At 39.7% G+C, this 22,810-nt stretch overlaps 1 protein-coding gene and 1 pseudogene across 1 annotated transcript in view; both read right to left on the bottom strand.

Annotated features, from left to right (window-relative positions):
- Window positions 1-22,810, bottom strand: part of LOC116534105 (A-kinase anchor protein 3-like) — a 41,168-nt gene that overhangs the window by 11,822 nt on the left and 6,536 nt on the right. The window contains 5 exon segments of the mRNA XM_032254213.1: window positions 12,138-12,664; window positions 12,667-12,928; window positions 12,931-13,673; window positions 13,676-14,133; window positions 14,135-14,445. Coding sequence (XP_032110104.1) covers window positions 12,138-12,664; window positions 12,667-12,928; window positions 12,931-13,673; window positions 13,676-14,133; window positions 14,135-14,445 — 2,301 coding nt within the window.
- The window catches only part of LOC116534298, a 2,549-nt pseudogene continuing 1,840 nt past the window's right edge, over window positions 22,102-22,810 (bottom strand).

Genomic DNA, 22,810 nt, shown 5'->3' with positions numbered 1-22,810 from the left:
TACATAAGTATATAACTATAGTATATATATTCAGTACAGTATACATAGGTATATAAGTGTAGTATATATATTATATATATATATTCAGTACAGTATATATAAGTATATAAGTGTAATATATATATTCAGTACAGTATACATAAGTATATAAGTGTAGTATATATATTATATATATATATTCAGTACAGTATATATAAGTATATAAGCTGTATATAAGTGTAGCCTAGGAGCAATAGGCTATACAATACAATAAAAGCTAGATATATAGTAGGCTATCCCAGCTAGGTTTGTGTTAGTACACTCTATGATGTTCACACAATGAGGAAATTGCTTAATGACACATTTCTCAGAACATATCCACATTACTAAGCAATGCATGACTGTACCAGAAAAAAAAATGGGAAAGGTTTGCTAATATCATAATAAGCTAGTATCGTTTGTTTGCTAGTATCGTTTGTTTTCCGAAACATAAAACCCAGCAAAAACAGAAGAAAAATGTGTCATATTTGACTACATTTGTGTGGCAGACACAATCTAAAACAAAACAAAACAAAACATCAATCAAAAGACCAATGCCAAAGGAAACATTTGTATTTAATATCATAAAGGTTGATTCCTTGTAATATATAAAACCCTTATAGATCAATAAGGAAAAGGCCTGCAATGCAATAAAAAAAAATGGGCAGAACATAAAAAGAATACCTAGGAATACAGCTAAACAAGGAGGTTAAAATCTCTACAATGAGAATTGCTCAAAGAAATCTGAGATGACAAAAGCAAATGAAAAAATATTCCATGTTTATGGATAGAAAAAGTCAATATTGTTAAAATGGTCATACTGCCCAAAGCAACTTATGGTTCAATGCTATTCCTATTAAATGACCAATGACATTCTTCATAGAAACTGTTTTAAAATTCACATGTAACCAGAAAAGAGCCCACCAATAGCCATGGCAATCCTAGGAAAAAGAACAAAGCTAGAGACGTCACATAGCCCGACTTCAAACTATACTACAGGACCACAGTAACCAAAATGCATGACACTGGTACAAAAACAGACACATAGACCATTGGAACAGAATAGAGAGCCCAGAAAAAGGCCACACAGCTATAACCATTTGATCTTTGACAAAGCTGACAAAAACAAGCAACAGCGAAGGGCTCTCTATTCAATAAATGGTGCTGGGATAATTGGCTAGCCATATGCAGAAGATTGAAATTAGACCCCTTCCTTACACCATATACAAAAATAAACTCAAGACTGATTAAAGACTTAAATGTAAGACTAAAAACTAAAAATCCTAGAAGACACCCTAGGCAATACCATTCTGGATATAGAAACTGGTAAAGATTTCATGATGAATGCACCAAAAGCAACTGCAACAAGAGCAAAAATTGACAAATGGGATCTAATTAAATTTAAGAGCTTCTGCACAGTAATGGAAACTATTAATAGAGTAAACAGACAACCTACATAATGGGAGGAAATATCTGCAAACTATGTGTCTGACAAAGGTCTAATGTTCAGCATCTATAAGGAACTTAAACAAATTTACAAGAAAAAAAACATTAAAAAGTGGGCAAAGGACACAAACAGACACTTTTCAGAAGACGACATATGTGTGGCCAAGAAGCATGTAAAAACAAGCTCCGTATCACGGGTTACTAGATAAATGCAAATCAAAACCATAAGACACTATCTCACACCAGTCAGAATGGCTATCATTAAAAGTAAAAAATAACAGATGCCGGAAAAGTTGTGGAGAAAAGGGAACAATTATACACTGTTGGTGGGAGTGTAAATTAGTTCAACCATTGTTGAAAGCAGTGTGGTGATTCCTCAAAGAGCTAAAATCAGAAGTAACATTCAACTCAGCAATCCCATTACTGGGTGTATACACAAAGGAATATAAATTGTTTTACCACAAAGACACATACACATGAATGTTCATTGCAACATTATTCACAATAACAAAGATATGGAATTAACCTAAATACCTATCAATGGTAGATGGGATTTAAAAAATGTGATACAAATACACCATGGAATATTATGCAGCCATAAAAAAGCACACAACCGAGGGATCCCAAGATGGTTGAATAAGAGGCAGCTCTTATTCAGAAGGTGCATGCAACTGACCAGAGGACCAGGGGATCTCCCCCTCTAGGACTTTAGTTTGGATACAGTGCTCCTCCCAAGCCCTCTACAACCCACAGAACAGGACATCTTTGCCAGGCTGAAAAGCCTCAGCGAGCTGCCTGAACAGGGCAGAACAGCAACTTCCGCCGGTGCCGCGGGGACTGTCAGCATAGATCTAGGCAGAAGCACTGGCTGACTGGAAAGCCAGAAAGCTGGCTGGATGGAGCCACCTGCCCCCCAAGAAAGAAGGGGAACTAAAAACAGGCAAACAGCCCATACGGCAGGACAGGCCCCCTGCACAAAGCCCAGAGGCTAAAAGAACTCTCACTCCAGAGTTTCGCACCCAGAACATGAGAGAGCAATCAGGAATGATTGAGCTCAGCAGGGGGAGGGGCAGCCGCCATTGCAGAAGCCAGCCTAATTTTCCTGAGTAAATAAAAGACGCAGCAGCTCCACTGAATCTGTGGCAGGCCAGCAGCCCCTCTGCAGGCAGACAAAGGAAAGGCCGCCTCTCCAAGCAGCTACCTGAGATCAAAACTATATAAATCCAAGGAGATGGGAAGAAACCAGCACAAGAAGAATGAAACCATCAAAAACGAGAATGCCTCTCCCCCACCACGAGATCACAACTCCTCACCAGCAAGGGAACAAAGCTGGACGGAGAATGAATTTGATGAATTGACAGAAGCAGGCTTCAGAAGGTGGGTAATAACAAACTTCTCTGAGTTAAAGGAACATGTTCTATCCCAATGCAAAGAAACTAAAAACCTTGAGAAAAGGTTAGACGAAATGCTAACTAGAATAACCAGCTTAGAGAAGAACATAACGACTTGATGGGGCTGAAAAACACAGCACAAGAACTTTGAGAAACATACACAAGTTTCAATAGCTGAATAGATCAAGCAGAGGAAAGCATATCAGAGATTAAAGATCAACTCAATGAAATAAAATGAGAAGGCAAGAAAAGAGGACAAAGAGTGAAAAGAAATGAACAAAGCCTTCAAGAAATATGGGATTATGTGAAAAGACCTAATCTCTGCTTGATCAGTGTACCGGAAGATGATGGGAAGAATAAATTCAAGGTGCAAAACACTCTTCAGGATACTATCCAGGAGAACTTCCCCAACCTAGCAAGGGAGGCCAACATTCAAATACAGGAAATACAGAGAACACCACAACGATACTCCTCTAGAAGAGCAACCCCAAGGCACATAATCATCAGATTCACCAGGGTTGAAACAAAGGAAAAAACACTAAGGGCAGCCAGAGAGCAAGGTTGGGTCCCCCATAAAGGGAAGCACATCAGACTTACAGCAGATCTCTTGGCAGAAACCCTACAAGCCAGAAGAGAGTGGGGGCCAATACTCACCATCCTTAAAGAAAAGAACTTTCGGCCGGGCGCGGTGGCTCACGCCTGTAATCCCAGCACTTTGGGAGGCCGAGGAGGGTGGATCATGAGGTCAAGAGATCGAGACCATCCTGGTCAACACGGTGAAACCCCGTCTCTACTAAAAAACTACAAAAAATTAGCTGGGCATGGTGGCGCGTGCCTGTAATCCCAGCTACTCAGGAGGCTGAGGCAGGAGAATTGCCTGAACCCAGGAGGCGGAGGTTGCGGTGAGCCGAGATCGCGCCATTGCACTCCAGCTTGGGTAACAAGAGCGAAACTCCGTCCCCCCCCAAAAAAAAAAAAAGAAGAACTTTCAACCCAGAATTTCATATCCAGCCAAACTAAGCTTCATAAGTGATGGAGAAATAAAATCCTTTATGGACAAGCAATTGCTTAGAGATTTTGTCACTACCAGACCTGCCCTACAAGAGCTCCTGAAGGAGGCACTAAACACAGAAAGAAAAAACCAGTACCAGCCACTGCAAAAAAGGAACCAAATGGTAAAGACCAATGACGCAATGAAGAAATTATGCCAACCAAAGAGCAAAACAACCAACCAGAAATAAAATGGCAGGATCAAATTCACACATAACAATGTTAACATTAAATGTAAATGGACTAAATGCCCCAATCAAAAGACACAGACCGGCAAATTGGATAAAAAGCCAAGAACCATCATTGTGCTGTATTCAGGAGACCTATCTCAAGTGGAAAGACACACACAGACTCAAAATAAAGGGATGGAAGATTTACCAAGGAAATGGAGAATAACAAAAAAAAAGCAGGAGTGGCAATCCTAGTCTCTGATAAAATAGACTTTAAACCAACAAAAATCAAAAGGGACAAAGAAGGGCATTACATAATGGTAAAAGGATCAATACAACAAGAAGAGCTAACTATTCTAAATATATATGCACCCAATATAGGAGTACCCAGATATGTGAATCAAGTCCTTAACGACCTACAAAGAGACTTAGGCTCCTGAACAATAATAGTGGGAGACTTTAACACTCTACTGTCAATATTAGACAGATCAACGAGATGGAAAATCAACAAGTAAGTATATCCAGGACTTGAATGCAGATCTGGACCAAGCAAACTTAGTCAACATTTACAGAACTCTCTATCCCAAATCCACAGAATATACATTCTTCTCTGCACCGCATCAAACTTACTCTAAAATTGACTACATAATTAGAAATAAATCACTCCTCAGCAAATGCAAAAGAATGGAAATCATAACAAACAGTCTCTCAGACCACAGTGCAATCAAATTAGAACTCAGGATTAAGAAACTAACTCAAAACTGCACAACTTCATGGAAAATGAACAACTAGCTCTGGAATGTCAACTGGATAAACAATGAAATGAAGGCAGAAACAAAGATGTTCTTTGAAATCAATGAGAATGAAGTCACAACATACCAGAATCTCTGGGACACATGTAAAGCAGTGTCTAAAGGGCAATTTATAGCAATAAATGCCCACCAGAGAAGCAAGGAAAGGTCTAAAATCGACACCCTATCATAAAAATTGAAAGAGTTAGAGGAGCAAGATAAAAAAAAAAAAAAACAACTCAAAAGCTAGCAGAAGACAAGAAATAACTAAGATCTGAGCAGAACTGAAGGAGATAGAGACACAAAAAACCCTTCAAAAAATCAACAAATCCAGGAGTTGGTTTTTTGAAAAGATCAACAAAATAAATAGACCACTAGCCAGACTAATAAAAGAGAGAACAATCAAATAGATGCAATAAAAAACGATAAAGGGGACATCACCACTGATTCCACAGAAATACAAACTATCATTAGAGATTACTACAAACAACTCTATGCACACAAATCAGTAAATCTGGAAAAAATGGATAAATTCTGGGACACTTGCACCCTTCCAAGACTAAACCATGAAGAAGTTGAAACCCTGAGTAGATCAATAACAAGGGCTGAAATTGAGGCAACAATTAATAGCCTACCAACTAAAGAAAGCCCAGGTCCAGACGGGTTTACAGCCAAATTCTACCAGACATACAAAGAGGAGCTGGTACCATTCCTTCTGAAACTCTTCAATACAAAAAGAGGGAATCCTCCCCAACTCGTTTTATGAGACCAACATCATCCTAATTCCAAAACTGGGCAATGATGCAACAAGAAAAGAAAACTTCAGGCCAATATCCATGATGAACATCGATACAAAATTCTTCAATAAAACACTGGCAAACAGAATGCAACAGCACATTAAAAAGCTTATTCATCATGATCAAGTAGGCTTCATCTCGGAGATGCAAGGCTGGCTCAACATAGGCAAGTTTATAAATGTAATCCATCGCATAAACAGAACCAAAGACAAAAACCACATGATTATTTCAATAGACGCAGAGAAGACCTTCAGCAAAATTAAACAGCCCTTTATGCTAAAAACCCTCAATAAACTAGGTATTGATGGAACATATCACAAAATAATAAAAGCTATTTATGACAAACCCACAGCCAATATCCTACTGAATGGGCAAAAACTGGAGCATTCCCTTTGAAATCTGGCACAAGACAAGGACGCCCTCTCTCACAACTCCTATTCAAGATAGTATTGGAAGTTCTAGCCAGAGGAATCAGGCAAGAAAAAGAAATAAAGGATATTCAGTTAGGAAAAGAGGAAGCCAAATTGTCTTTATTTGCAGATGCCATGATTGTATATTTAGAAGACCCCATCGTCTCAGCCCAAAATCTCCTAAAACTGATAAGCAACTTCAGCAAAGTCTCAGGATACAAAATCAATGTGCAGAAATCACAAGCATTTCTATACACCAATAACAGACAAACAGAGGGCCAAATCAGAAGTGAACTCCCATTCACAATTGCTACAAAGAGAACAAAATATCTAGGAATACAACTAACAAAGGATGTAAAGAGGTCCTTTACATCCTTTGTTAGTTGTATTCCTAGATATTTTGGAGAACTACAAACCACTGCTCAATGAAATAAGAGAGGACATAAACAGATTGAAAAACATTCCATGCTCGTGGTTGGGAAGAATCAACATCTTGAAAATGGCCATACTGCCCAAAGTAATTTATAGATTCAACACTATCCCCATCAAGCGACCAATCACCTTCTCCACAGAACTGGAAAAAACCACTTCAAACTTCATATGGAACCAAAAGAGAGCCTGCGTAGCCAAAACAATCCTAAGCAAAAAGAACAAAGCTGGAGGCATCATGCTGCCTGACTTCAAACTATACTAGAAAGGCCACGGTAATCAAAACAGCATGGTACTGGTACCAAAACAGATACACAGACCAATGGAACAGAACGGAGGCCTCAGAAGCAACACCACACATCTACAATCATCTGATCTTTGACAAACCTGAGAAAAACAAGCAATTTTTATTTTATTAAAAGGATTTTAATATTAATAAAATTTTATTTTATTAAAAGTATTTAAAAAGGAATTTTAATTTTATTAAAAGGATTCCCTGTTTAATAAATGGTGTTGGGAAAACTGGCTAGCAATGTGCAATGTGCAGAAAGCAGAACCTGGACCCCTTCATGACACTTTACACTAAAATTAACTCCAGAGGGATTAAAGATCTAAACATAAGACCTAACACCATAAAAACCCTAGAAGAAAACCTAGGCAAAACCATTCAGGACGTAGGCATAGGCAAGGACTTTATGACTAAAACACCAAAAGCAATGGCAACAAAAGCCAAAATAGACAAATGGGATCTAACTAAACTGCAGAGCTTCTGTACAGCAAAGGAAACAATCATTAGAGCAAACCGACAACCAACAGAATGGGAAAAAATTTTTGCAATCTACCCATCTGACAAAGGGCTGATATCCAGAATCTACAAAGAACTAAAACAGATTTACAAGAAACAAACAAACTAACAACCCCATTCAAAAGTGGGCAAAGGATATGAACAGACACTTTTCAAAAGAAGACATATGAGGCCAACAAACATGAAAAAATGCTCATCATCACTGGTCATTAGAGAAATGCAAATCAAAACCACATTGAGATACCATCTCACGCCAATTAGAATGGCGATCATTAAAAAATCTGGAGACAATAGATGCTAGAGAGGATGTGGAGAAATAGGAACATGTTTACACTGTTGGTGGGAGTGCAAATTAATGCAACCATTGTGGAAGACAGTGTGGCGATTCCTCAAGGACCTAGAAAGAGAAATACCATTTGACCCAGCAATCCCATTACTGGGTATATATCCAAAGAATTATAAATTGCTCTATTAAAAGACACATGCACACATATGTTCATTGCGGCACTGTTTACAACAGCAAAGACCTGGAACCAACCAAATGTCTATCAACTATAGGCTGGATAATGAAAATGTGGCACATATACACCATGGATACTACGCAGCCATAAAAAACAATGAGTTCGTGTCCTTCATAGGGACATGGACAGATCTGCAACCATCATTCTCAGCAAACTGACACAAGAACAGAAAACCAAACACCACATGTTATCACTTATAGGCGGGTGTTGAACAATTAGAACACATGGACACAGGGAGGGGAGCATCACACACTGCGGTCAGTTGGTGGGGGCTAGGGGAGGGGACAGTGGAGGGTAGAGAGGGTGGGGAGGGATAACCAGGGGAGAAATCCCAGATATAGGTGATGGGGGGATGAAGGCAGCAAACCACCTTGCCATGTATGTACCTATGCAACAATCCTGCATGATCTGCACATGTACCCCAGAACCTAAAGTACAATTAAAAAAACAAAGAACACAGCCATTTCCTTTGCAGGAACATGGAGGCAGCTGGAGGCCATTGCCCTTAGCAAACTAACTCAGGAGCAGAAAACCAAATAACCACATGTTATCAGAAGTGGGAGTTAAATGATGAGAACACATGGAAACAAAGAGGGAAACCACAGACACTTGAGAGTGGAGGGTGGGAGGAAGAAGACGATCAGAAAAAAATAACTATTGGGTTGGTACTAGGCTTACCTGGTAGCTGGGTGACAAAATAATCTGTATGACAAACCCCTGTGACACATTTACCTGTATAACAAACCAGCACATGTACCCATGAACCTAAAAGTTAAAAAAAAGTGGGCAGAAGTTATGACCAAGTTATCCACAGAAGAGGAAATTCAAATGGCCTTAAATATATGTAAAGATGCTCACTCTCACTCCTTTTTTTTTTTTTTTTTTGAACAGAGTTTCCCCTTTTTTCCAGGCACTAGGCTGGAGTGCAGTGGCACAATCTCGGCTCACTGCAACCTCTGCCTCCCGGGTTCAAGCAATTCTCCTGCCTCAGCCTCCCGAGTAGCTGGGACTACAGGCGCGTGCCACCACACCCAGCTAATTTTTTTTGTATTTTTAGTAGAGACGGGGTTTCACCATGTTGGCCAGGATGGTCTCGATCTCTTGCCCTTGTGATCCGCCCGCCTCGGCCTCCCAAAGTGCTGGGATTACAGGCTTGAGCCACTGCGCCTTGCCCCACTCTCATTCCTAATAAGACAAAAAAGTAAAGCAACTTGGCAAATTAAAAATTTTAACATGCGCTGCTGGTTAAAGTGTGGGGAAATAGTCCTCTTATACTGTTTAAATAGGCGTGTTAGTCTGGGCGCGGTGGCTCACGTCTGTAATTCTAGCACTTAGGGAGGCCGAGGTGGGAGGATCACCTAAGGTCAGGAGTTCAAGACCTGCCTGGCCAAAATGATGAAACCCGTCTCTACTACAAATACAAAAATTAGCCAGGCTTGATAACACGTGCCTGTAATCCCAGCTACTACGGAGACTGAAGCAGGAGAATCGCTTGAACCCAGGAGGCAGAAGTTGCAGTGAGCCAAGATCGTGCCATTGCACTCCAACCTGGGTGTCACAGACAGACTGACTCAAAAAAAAAAAAAAAAAAAGGTGTATAAATTGGTACAAGCTCTCTGGAAGGCAATTTGGAAACACGTATCAAATTATACAAATAATATTCTCAGTAACCTTGAAATTCCTTTCCTAGATATATATCACATATGAATACATTTTAACCTGTAAATCTGAATATACAAACTTATGTATATTCAAGGATACTCAGTATATTATTGCTTACAGTCCAAAATAGTGGCAATGAAATATGCATTCATAGGGGATTGTTTAAATATATGAAAATGCATAAAACATATATATGAAATGGTTTCATATATTATAAAATATATAAAGCCATTAAAAAGAATGTGGCAGCTCTATATGTTGCAGAAGAGGATATGTACATATTTATTTATAATAACTTGTGACTCTGTGTGTGTGTGTGTGTGTGTGTGTGTGTGTGTGTATTTCTGGAAGGATAAATAAGAAATTGATCCAAATGGTTTTTTTCTCCAGGGAAGGCAATGGGAGGGACATATAAGTGAGAAAACAACCCTTAATTTTCACTGTGCATGCTTTTGTACTTTTGAATTTTGAATTAAGCACACATATCATTTATTCAAAAATAAATACAAATGTATTTCAAGACATTGGGCTCATAGACATCCCAGTGACAGAAGGTTCAATCACCTGAATCAGTATGAGAATGTAAGCATATATTAATCTCTCTGGTCTTAAAAATATACTGATATTCAGTGCGTCAATTCATTAGTTGAAGTTTGAATATGCTGCTTCTTGTTCCTTCTACTCTTTTTTTTTTTTTTTTTTTTTTTTGAGATGGAGTTTCACTCGTTACCCAGGCTGGAGTGCAATGGCGTGATCTCGGCTCACCGCAACCTCCGCCTCCTGGGTTCAGGCAATTCTCCTGCCTCAGCCTCCTGAGTCGCTGGGATTACAGGCACGTGCCACCATGCCCAGCTAATGTTTTGTATTTTTAGTAGAGACAGGGTTTCACCATGTTGACCAGGATGGTCTCGATCTCTTGACCTCGTGATCCACCCGCCTCGGCCTCCCACAGTGCTGGGAGTACAGGCTTGAGCCACCGCGCCCGGCCAATATCTTTATCTTTAGAGTAGACAAAGGGCGTGTGTGTGTGTGCGTGTGGACTGCAAGTCTATTGTCCTATTTTAGATACACGTTTCCATTTAAAATAATCTAAAAGAAGACATTCCAAGTCAAAAAAGTCTAAAACCAGAGTGTATTATGTACGTTATGTATGATGAGTTTGATTTCAAAGATGGCTACAAAACAAAGCTATCTCACACATTATACACCTGAAGGCTATGCTTATTTGTAGATTTTTTTCATCACTTTAAATTTTCTTCAGAGTATAGCCTCCCACTCCCCATCTCTGCTAATTGCTGTATACTATAAAATAGTCGTCTGTTTTATGGATTGGAAACCCTGCATGGAGATAGAGCTTGCCAAGAACCCTTAAGAATGTATCTAGTATTGGAAGTTCACATTGTCTTCTAGCCTGAACTTGAATGTGCACATAACCCACCTGGGTATTTTCCTAAAACAAAGATTCTGATTCAGTAGGTCTGGAGGGAAGTGTGAGATTCTGTACTTCTAAAAAAACTCCCAGGTAATGCCAATGTTGTAGGTCCACAGACTACACTTCGGGTAGCAAGACCAAAGTCAAAGACCATACAGTTTCGTGTTTAGGCTTGGTATAGCCTAATCTGAATGCTCTGTAATCATGTGTCTTCCCAGTTATCAGATAAATGTAGTGACTCAGTTGCAAGCGTTGGTAATACCACTTAATTAAGCAGAGAAAACCTCTTTTTCTATAACTTCTGATTTCTATGAGGATGAATTTTTCTGAATAATTGTAGCCTCTTTTGCCACCCTTTGCTACTTAATGATTAACAGCAGTTGTTCCACTTAATCAAGAGGAGACAATCAAAAGCATTGAGAAAGAGAAAACGAGAGAGAGAGAAGGCAGAAAGAGAAAGAAGAGAAGGTTGTGGGGATGGTCTGTTTAATTCCCCCACTTCAGTATGAAGCAGCAGCATCTTGGGTAAGTGTGCATGTTCTCCAGACTCAAACCCTCCCTTTAGTGAGCAGTTCTGATGCTTATTGGGCACCTTGGGTGGAGGACAAGAACTTATCATGCATGTTTACCTTTAGCAGTAATAACAGTGGTAGGTTGATTTCCCATCTGCCTTATGCTTTAGTCTTACTTCTCAACGGATTCAGAACTTAGGGTGGGGGAAGAGGGGTGTTATCAGCTGAATCCTTTCAAATCCCCTATGCCACCTGGACAACCAGCTAAGACAGTAATGACACGTTTGAAAAGGTCGTAAGTTCAGATTCTTGCCTCTTCCCTAACACATCCCAGGGCTACTTTCCAGCTTCATCTAATCCTTTGAGCAATGCTGTCCTATGCAAAACTCAGCTCAAAGTCCAGACCTTAATCTGATTCTTTCACTAGGTCTCTTGGAGTTTCCTCATCTGTACACTCCTACTCCTAATTGCAAAAAAATAGAAAAATATCACTTATTCCCTTTTCTCTCTTTGATATGCCTTGTATTGAGCAAAATCTAGTTTTACTTTATCCATTATCTCTGCCAAGAGGTATGATCTTCAAATCCTGCTGTTCCCATTTGACCTTCCCGGTGGCTATCTTCCTATTCAGAAGGAAACCAGAACTTAAAGACGTTGTTAGATCTTAATAAGGCTTCCAAATTTCTCTGCCTTTGTTTCTTACCTTCTCCTGGATCCCTTCATCATCACCAGCAAAATACAAAATAGGGACATTGAGCTTAGAGGCAGCTACCCATTGAAGGACGGCTTGGAGTTGCTTGTTCTGAACTGTATCTATTAAGTTTTGATTGCTGACAATCACCTTGGGGGCTGCACACCCTTCAGGGGGCTGTCCTGATACACCTCTCACTTCATTATGGATAGCTTGATAGGCATGCTGCAGAAAAGCTTCTGCTGTCCTTGTGCCCTTGACTGGCAAACACTCATATAAACTATCTGGGAAGGCCGATGTTAGCCTGCTGGCATCTCCAGACTTGTCATCTTCCAGCTCTGTCAACGAAGTATCACAGGACTTGGCAATGATGAGACACAGCTTCATCACTGAGTCCATCAGATGTTCTACCATCTGCCCAGTCATGTTGCCATCTAGCTGGTTGATAACCATCTTGGTCAGCCCAGAAAAGGCACCAGGGGACTCATCATCTTCACATGGTTTAGGTGGTGAAGAGGTTAAAGGTCTTTCAAGTTTATATTTTCCTTAACTAGTTGTTCCGGCACCTTGGGTTCAGAGCAATGACCACACTTGAAAATGGTCTCACTAAATAAGTTCCGGATGAAATTGAAGAAAACACTCATTAGGTTCTTCTTTTCTGCTTGTTCTTCGTCATCTACCTTGTGAGCAGTCTTCAAGCAGGATTCATCAGGAACTACAGGAGGTTTGTTGGCAGGAAAGTTGGTGGTTCCAGCAGCTTCAAGGAAGCTCTGTGCATCCCTTCTCCCTCCCTGGGCCAGGTGTGATATTGAATCAGAGATGGGGCAGATACGATCAGGTCCTTGGCCCAGGAGTCTGAATTAAACATAAAATTCTCAGGTTTCTCTGGGGGATACGGAGGAGGGCCGAGGTTGCAAATATCTTCAGGGAACTCAAAAGAAATGTCTGGTGCAGGCTTACACTGTGCGTCGGGAGCTTCAAAGGCTGCATGCTGGAAACCTGGAGATTTACATTCTTTCTGATTTTTATGCTACAAAGTCAGCCCCTCTTTGATAATGTGTTCACCCAGAGTTTCGGCACAAGTCTTCTCCTTCTCTGATTTGGCTTCAGAATACATTTTTTCTCTCAATTTAGCTTCAGATCTCATGGCAGAGTTCACATTTGGTTTTTTAGGATCACCCATTCCTTTCATGGAGAGGAGGGAATAACTCTCAGCCTTGTCTTCGGCTTTCCTGATATGCTCAGAGACTTTCTCCGCAAACATCACATTGTACAGCTTCTCTAGCACGGCATCAATGATATCTGAGGCCTTTTGTCTTCCATAAGAGAAGAGAGTTCTTTTCGCAGCCGAGACAAAGTCTGTGTTAGTCATGAGGGTCCCTGTGACACTGTGGAGGTTCCTCATGAAGGAGTCGATGAGATCTGAGACCACCTCTTTTGCATGCTTGAGCAGAACCTTCTTCAATAGGACGGTGGCGATGGTTGTGTTTTTCACTTGGATCCTCAGTGTCTTCATGATGGAGACCATCATATCAGACACCACACTGTAGCATAGGTCATGATCCCTTCACTAACTGAAGTTGTAAAGTCATCAGCCCTTTCCTGCCCTTGAAACATCTTTCTCTCCCAAGGAAAGAACCTGCCACCCTCTCTGGCGTAATCTGCATTATGAGATTTAAACACTTCCTTACAGAATAAAGACTTCTTAGAAGCAGGCTTGTCCTCTGGACCCTGTCTTTCCTTGGTGCTCTCCTTCATCTTCAAAGTGGACTTGTATTTCAAATTTGGGGGATTTTGTGATGATTCTGATGCTCTGTCTCCAGAGCTGGGAGCCTTGTCTGGGGCAGCATTCCTGGAACATGCAGAGATGGTCTCATTCATCAGATCTGATGCTACGTTACTGGGACTTTTGGTGGGGATGGGTTCATTCCCCATGTGCAATGACTGATGGTCACATCTGTTTTCAGAGCCATCGATTGTCTCATTGATCTCTTTGCAGGTCATGGCTGACCAGATTCGTGAGGCGGTTAGCATCGAAAGAAACTTCATCTACTGAACTCCCATTGCCAAGTTGGGCCCTGGGGTCCTGGAAAGGATTCTCTTTATGAATTATATCAAAATGCAATCTCCCTGGAGTGCCCTTGGTGGTGGTGTTGTAATAGTCTACAGAGAAACCTTTGTGTGCGTCTCCTGAGTTGGACATTTCCCCACCAAACGATGATTCTCCGGGCTTGAACCTAACATCTTGGAACTCTGCTGTACTTTTCTCCAGGTCTCTGCAGAGCCAGCTGAGCACTCTGACAGGATCTGTGGAGGTGTCCTTAAAAATAGACAAGCATTCATCTGACTATAACAAAGTAAAGACATGGGATATTCAAGACAACCTCAAAGTTCAGTTACAAATGTCGTCAGCCCTCTCAAGCTTGCTCCATCTTGGCAATAAAAGTAACTATTTATCGAGTACTCACTGTGTATCAGGCATTGTTCCAAGTATTTTAAGACTATTATCTCCTTTAATTATTCTCATAAGCCTGAGATTTAGCTCTCTTATTATCCTCATTTTACAGAGGAGGAAATTGAAGAACTGAGAGGTTAAGTTTATGACTTATTTGAAGTAATACAGCTAACCACTGATGGAGCAGAAATTCCAGTCCTGGCAGTCTGACTCCACAGTCTGTGCTCTCAGCTAGTACATTATATTGCGTCTAATGACATAAATCTTTTTTTTTTTTTTTTTTTTTTTTTGAGACGGAGTTTTGCTCTTGTTACCCAGGCTGGAGTGCAATGGCGCGATCTCGGCTCACCGCAACCTCCGCCTCCCGGGTTCAGGCAATTCTCCTGTCTCAGCCTCCTGAGTCGCTGGGATTACAGGCACGCGCCACCATGCCCAGCTGATTTTTTGTATTTTTAGTAGAGACAGGGTTTCACCATGTTGACCAGGATGGTCTCGATCTCTTGACCTTGTGATCCACCCGCCTCAGCCTCCCAAAGTGCTGGGATTACAGGCTTGAGTCACCGCACCCGGCCCTAATGACATACATCTTTAAGATCTGATAGTCTGCTAAGGATAATGGCCTCCAGCTTCATCCACGTCCCTGTAAAGGGCATAATATCATTCTTTTTTATGGCTGCATAGTACTCCATGGTGTATATGTACCACATTTTCTTTATCCGATCTATCATTGATGGGCATTTAGGTTGATTCATGAACAGAAAACTAAATACCACATATTCTTACTTATAAGTGGGAGATAAATGATGAGAACACATGAACACATAGAGGGGAACAACACACTCTGGGGCCTTTTGGAGAGCGGAAGTAGGGAAAAGGGAGAGGACAAGAAAAGCGACTAATGGGTACTAGACTTAATACCTGGGTGATTAAATAATCTGGACAACAAACCCCCGTAACACAAGTTTACCTCTGTAACAAACCTGCACATGCACCCCCGAACTTAAAATAAAAGTTGAAAAAAAGATCTGATAATCACCAGCTACACAGAAGAGTTAGCATTTGAACCGAATCAGATTTTTTCTTGTTTTAATATTAATTGTTATTTTCTATGATTTACCTGTTTTTATTTAGATGGTATTATAAGCATAGTTCCCAGAAAATGAGAAAATTCAGGGAAAATTGTGCATAATTCATCACTTTGCCAGCCTGCCCAAACACTATCTAGATATGTTAAATGGTTTCCAATGGACTAACTGACATCATTTAAGTTAACATTCGGATCTATAATTCAGGAGTTAATATATATGGGCAATTTATCAGTTTTGTGTGAATACAGTTTCTTTGATGGACAGTAGCTGCGATGAGCACATGGACATGTTTATATGTTTATAAATTGTACAATCTGCATATGGGAAAAACTCTTAAACATAGGATAAAATAGTATATATGAAAGCGTCTTATTTATTATCACATGCAAAGGATCACTGTAATTATTGGAGTTCATATGTCTATCTGGGAATGACCACAAACATTGCCCATCTTTAAAGAACAGTTTGGTATTTTTATTACCGAGTGTCAAATAGTTACTGGTTATCATTTGTGAAGTGCTCATCATGTTTGCCAGGCACTGTGCTAAATGTTTTACATGCACTATTTTGCTTACTCCTCATATTCACCTGGTGAGACAGGTTTTACTCTTCCAGTTTCACAGGCAAGAAAACAGCGGCTTAGAGAAGTTCAACAGTTTGCCAGGCATCTCACAGCTAGCCATGGTGGGGTTTCATATTCAAATCCAATTCTGAATCTAAAATCTGGGCTCTCTACCCCTACAATATCCTGCTGTGTTTTGATTACTTAGAAAGAAAAGAAAAGAAAAGCCATTGTGCTACTTGTCTGCAGAACTGGTTTAAGTGGCTTGTTACCATGTTGGAGTTAAGGGCCATTGTGCTTGGTTCAAAACCCTCCCGAACGGTTCTCCTAATAATAGCTATTATATGGGGTATTTTGTGCTTTAGTGGAAAACTACACGTCATCTATAGCATACCCCTCCACATTCTCTGATTCTCCTTCTCTTGGAGCTATTTTACAACTCTGTTAACTGTAGATAACTGACAGCAATGCAATATAATTCTTGGGTAGACACCGATAAGGGGAGGGTCGACTGACTGCGTCTCCCACTAGAGAAGGTCAGCTCTGCCTCCATGGGCACATTCACTTCAGTATTTCCAAGCTACATGTGTCTTTTGAACCTCACCTGTTCCTTGTTAATGAGTTAAATAAAATCTTTAACACATGTTCATTTTTATATGAGAGTCATTATTTTACCCTTCTTTGAAAATTATCTTTTGGCCAGGCGCGGTGGCTCAAGCCTGTAATCCCAGCACTTTGGGAGGCCGAGGTGGGTGGATCACGAGGTCAAGAGATCGAGACCATCCTGGTCAACATGGTGAAACCCCCGTCTCTACTAAAAAAAAATACAAAACATTAGCTGGGCATGGTGGTGCGTGCCTGTAATCCCAGCTACTCAGGAGGCTGAGGCAGGAGAATTGCCTGAACCCAGGAGGCGGAGGTTGCGGTGAGCCGAGATCGCGCCATTGCACTCCAGCCTGGGTAACATGAGTGAAACTCCGTCTCAAAAAAAAAAAAAAAAAGAAAAAGAAAATTATCTTTTAATGGGTTTGGAAGTCTTCCACGAAGATAAATGTCCTCATGAGACAAGTGCACCAGGTGTGTCTTTTCTCAGCCCCCAGAGTGGCAATAGAAGTTTGCAGACATTCTGTTTTTCTAGGTTTTTTTCTTTTTTTTGAGATGGAGTCTTGCTCTTGTTGCCCAGGCTGGAATGCAATGACATAATCTTGGCTCACTGCAACCTCCTCCTCCTGGGTTCAAGTGATTCTCCTGCCTCAGCCTCCTGAGTAGCTGTGATTACAGGAGTGCACCACCACGCCCGGCTAATTTTTGTATTTTTAGTAGAGACGGGGTTTCACCATGTTGGTCAAGCTGGTCTCGAACTCCTGACCTCGTGATTCACCTGCATCAGCCTTCCAAAGCACTGGGATTACAAGCGTGAGCCACCGTGCCTGGCCTGTTTTTCTAGTTTTAATTTTCCTATCCACTAATTTTGGTTTTGGTTTTTACTTTGGCTTGTTTTTGGTCAATTGGTGGCAATGATGATTGGAAATTTGATTTTATTGTCTGACCATTGGTAATTCCTTTCATGGACTAATGATTTATAGAGATCTAACTTCTGTTGGATGTGAAGCAACAGAAAATTTGTTTTGACAGTATTTTTTTGTCTATCTTAAGCTCAAATCAATTAAGGTGTTTGTGCTCAGTTGGAAGGAGAAGAGCTCTTTGATATTTGGACAGGTGAGTTTTATGTTTCTGGTTTATTTTTGACACAAAGTTTGGCTGAAGGTTTAGAATTGAAGCCATAAACTGTCCTATCCGTGACTGCATCACTACATGTCTGTAATTCAGAAAGTGTTAGGTGTAAGCAGCACTGTCTTCCTCCAGATAGTATCAATACATAATATTATGAAGTCTCCTAAATCAAAGGATGTTTATTCAGATGGGCACATGCACACACACACAAACACACACTTAGGTAAATTAAATATTTTTGATATCCATAGAAAATAAGGAAATCAAACTTCCAATATTTAAAATATTAAAAGGGAATCCTAAAAGAAAGGAAAAAAAAGGGTTTTATGGAACCTAACTCAGAAACATTTTAGAAACCCAAATTGACATAAATTAGGTAAATCTTTGGCAAACAGTACTAGTTTAATAATTTTGGTTTAATAAAAACAGCTGTATCTTTTCTTATTTATCAATGTTAAGTATAATACAATTGTATGCTTTTATTTTACTTTGATATGCTTTTCATAAACTTACACAGGTTATACAGATCCAAAAAAGCCAGCATTACTTCTACTTAATGTTTAAGGATTATGAAAAACGTAAATTTGTGTTTAACCAAGTTCAATAATCATCCTGACATCTTTTTTTTTTTTTTTTTTTTTTTTTTTTTTTTTTGAGACGGAGTTTTTTGTTGCCCAGGCTGGAGTGCAGTGGCGCGATCTCGGCTCACCGCAACCTCCGCCTCCTGGGTTCAGGCAATTCTCTTGCCTCAGCCTCCTGAGTAGCTGGGATTACAGGCATGCGCCACCATGCCCAGCTGATATTTTGTATTTTTAGTAGAGACGGGGTTTCACTATGTTGACCAGGATGGTCTCGATCTCTTGACCTCGTGATCCACCTGCCTGGGCCTTCCAAAGTGCTGGGATTACAGGCGTGAGCCACCACGCCCGGCCCATTCTGACATCTTTATTTCAACAGTTATTATGTTTTATATGTCAGCCTAATGACAAGTTTCCAACATCTTTGTATAACTTAAAACACTGGAGTGGTATTACATTGAGTTAATGTATATTCACAGGATATGTAGATCATCTCTAAGTAAGATGGAACACAGAGACATTGATGGCTAAGCATAAAGTTTATATGCTTTTGCTTGTTATTTTTATCACTTATAGAGAGGCTATATCTTTAAGTCTGTTAATGAGCGTGTTCATCTTCCCCACTTAGAGAGGCGGTCTAAAGGGTGTGTGTGGCTGTAGCAAGTCTTCTTCAGGTGTATTCACGAGTTCTACTCATCTGAATTTCAGCTGGTGTGTGATGTTCCCAATTATATACCCCTCACTCCCAGTTTTGTGTGTGTGTGTGTGAAATAGAACAGAACATACTTTGGTTAACAGTTAGGATTAATATTAGTGGTTGAGACTATAATTAGGAACAATAGTTTCAGAGAAGTCTAGATGTATACCTGCTTGTTTTCTTAGGGACTGCAGGTGATATCTGGTAGAGAGAGTTTCTTAGGCTTGACTTCCTAATCTCAGCACAGTAAATAACAGAGGCCTTTAAAAGTCCAACCTGAGATTCCTTAGGAAGACTTCTGGTAAAGCAAACTTAAGAAAGCCTATCCAGTTGCTGCCCCTATGTAAACAATCAGGCCAAATCTGATGAGACTAGCCTCACTTTGTGTTCAAGAATAATCTTACTTTGAGACTATTTTAATTTTTATCAAAATGGGGGAGACTACAGGGAAAAAATTGTGCTTAAATAGAAAACTAAACATTGTCTATAGCCTATAGACTAAGCATTGTCTCCAGTCTTCCACATGATCTGATTCTCAGTCTGTGAGAGCTATTTTACAATTCTGCAAGCTGTAGATAATTGATAGCAATGCAAAATAACTCTTGGCTACAGATGTGAAAATTCTATCTAGTGGAAATTTGGCTGACTTTCCTTCCCCGCTGTGGAGCAGGCCAGTTTTGCTTTTATTTGCACATTTATTTTAATATTGCTGATATATACACGTATCTTTTAAAAACTCTCCTTTGAACTGGTTGTAATACCAATTTACTCACCTGTGAGCTAGATACAATCTTTCATATATATTCATTTTTCTATCTGTATCAAAGTGATAATTTTACCTCTCTTTTTGGAAAATGATAATGCACATTACTACCTAGTCATTTACGAATAAACACACTAACCTGCAAATAGGTGTGTTTCCATAATAGGGCTGTAACGGTACAGGAAAGCCTTACTGTAGTGCAGCTGTGGAGTTTATTCTTTTACCCTTTTTAATAAAAAAAAAAAAAAAAAAACAAATCAGTTGGGTGTGGTGGCTCACGGCTGCAGTCCCATCATTTTGGGAGGCGGAGGTGAGCAGATCGCTTGAGCTCAGGAGTTTGAGACCAGCCTGGGCAACATAGCGAAACCCTGTGTTTACAAAAATATATTTTAAAAGATAAATAAAATTTTTTAAAAATTTTAAAAAAAACAAACGTACAGCATAGCACAGAGCTTTACAATGGAGTCCACAGAACTGTGTTAAGTTGCTGTGTTTATGGGTTTTTAATGTCTGTATATTTTTAAACCTAAAATGTGTATACTTTATGTCTATTACTCCACCCTATCCACAAGGATTTTGCAAAAGCGGTTGATCAAACCATAGTGACTGAAAGACTAAGTCCCCATGTTTCCTTTCTTATCAATACAGTCTACAACCAAACATCCATCTCTTCAAACCCCCTTGCCCTCTTGCAGCCTTTCCTCTTCTTACACAAGAGTATTCTGAGCAACTGGGGAAGGAAGATGCCAAATTATCTCAGTATTTCTGAAGCCTGGTGCAAATTTTCATGTTCAAGAAGAAGAATATAAAAAGAGTTAATGGGTTTTATTTTCTCTGCTCACCATCTTTTCCTTCGGTAGCTTAGTTTTAAGTCAGCTATATACCTCCCTGTCCTATTCCTCTTCACCTTTGTCTCAAACACACCTTATAAAATTTTCTCTGACCATCTTCCATTTTGAGACGACCCATTCTTTAAACACCTATAGCAATTATTTTCTAGAAAATACATGTGACGAATAATCATGAACTGCTTTTCATTAGTCCAACAGTTATTCAGAGCTTTCACGAGACATTTCTACATTCTTTTTTTTTTTTTGCTTTTTATACTGCTTTATTCCAACATGAGCACCTCAATATTTTCCTAATTCTGCATTATTGTAAATGTACAAGTTCTCCTAGCAGACCAACATGTAAATAGATTAAATCATCTCTGGCACACGGTAGCTCTCATATAATGAAAATACCTAAAACAATTAGTGCAATATACTGAACTGATCAAAATAATTGAATGTTGGAAAACAAGGCTGCAAGCCTGTTACTAACATATTGCAATGCTTTATGTTACACATGATGGGCACACTGTTTGTTAAGGTTCTAGCCACAGAGGAACAACTGAAGCCCCTTCCTGTCGGGGGGGGAAGAAATAATTAGCTGTTTCAGTAACTGTACATTTTGTATACTTTTAAGCAACGCTTAAATTTTACAGAAAAGTAATATATCTACGGAGACTACAATGCAGTATCCTGTTGTACAGTTAAAGACTGAATTTAAAATAATGAAGTTTAAATATACGTAATTGTTGGTGCATGGACTACATTGCGTCAAAAGTGAATGAAAGTCTCCTCCCTGCACCAAACAACAAAACCTATGTAATGCCCAGCAGTGATTAATTAGAAATCACAGATACCTAGTTTATTTCATTTTTGTTAAATGACTCAGTTTGAAAGGAACACTATCCATTAAGATGCATTTATTAGTTCTCAAATTCCTACCACAAGGTGGGGTTACATTTGATTTTTTTTACCCCATTAAAAAAACAAAAAAACAGGACTGGCTATAATTTAGATGCTATTAATGCTCTTTCCACCCCCCACCTTGTATATGTGGGATTATTTTCTTGTGGTTAATTTATTAAAATGTGAAATGTACATTTTAAATACAGATACCAGGAGAAATGAACATTTGCCTGAATACTATGGCTAAGCATAAATAACATTAGAATCTCCTTCTAAAAAAAAAAATATTTTTGAAAAGCCCAAATTAGTAAATTCTAAATTTTTTTCAGTTGGCTACTGTACCAGTGTGGAGAAATGGGCTGGTTAACTGTGTGGACCCAGTCAGTCTATATTCCTAGTGATGAGAAATTAGGGGGAATAATGAAATATGTGTACACATAGTTCTCATTTTTCCCTATTGCTGAAACATTAATGAGAGGGACCCATGCATGTTACTAAAAATTGAGTTCAAAATACTTAAAATAATTCTGTATTAGAAACTTGACTCTATTATTGCAAGTCTCTTCTTTTGGAAGTCATACTGGGCTGGATAAATGCTCCAATTCCATCATTATTAACAGTTAAGAAGCAGAAGGCTATTCCATCTAGTTCAAACTGGAGGTTTAGTTACTGCAACACTGACTCCCGCGTGGCTGTGTGAGTTCAGTAAGGTTTACTCCTCTTCCTCCTGCAGAGTTTGCTCCTGGATTTTGTGGCTCCTACTCTGGCAATTTTTTAGCTATTGCCACAAATATCTCATTTGCATTCATTGATGTTTTAGCTGCTGTCTCCATGAATAATAAACTATTGTCATCTGCATAGACTGTGCTTCCTGGAAATCTACTACTTTTTCCTTTGCTAGGTCAGCCTTGTTTCCTGATAAAACTACTACAGTGTTAGAACTTGCTTGCCTCTGAAGTTCTTTTTTTTTTTTTTTTGAGACGGAGTTTCGCTCTTGTTACCCAGGCTGGAGTGCAATGGCGCGATCTCGGCTCACCGCAACCTCCGCCTCCCGGGTTCAGGCAATTCTCCA

Source organism: Sapajus apella, unplaced genomic scaffold, assembly GCF_009761245.1.
Source record: "Sapajus apella isolate SASKATOON/1434 unplaced genomic scaffold, GSC_monkey_1.0 scaffold86, whole genome shotgun sequence".
Lineage (NCBI taxonomy): Eukaryota > Metazoa > Chordata > Mammalia > Primates > Cebidae > Sapajus > Sapajus apella.
Note: the sequence above shows the minus strand (reverse complement) of the source record. Positions and strands in the feature narration are given on the sequence as shown.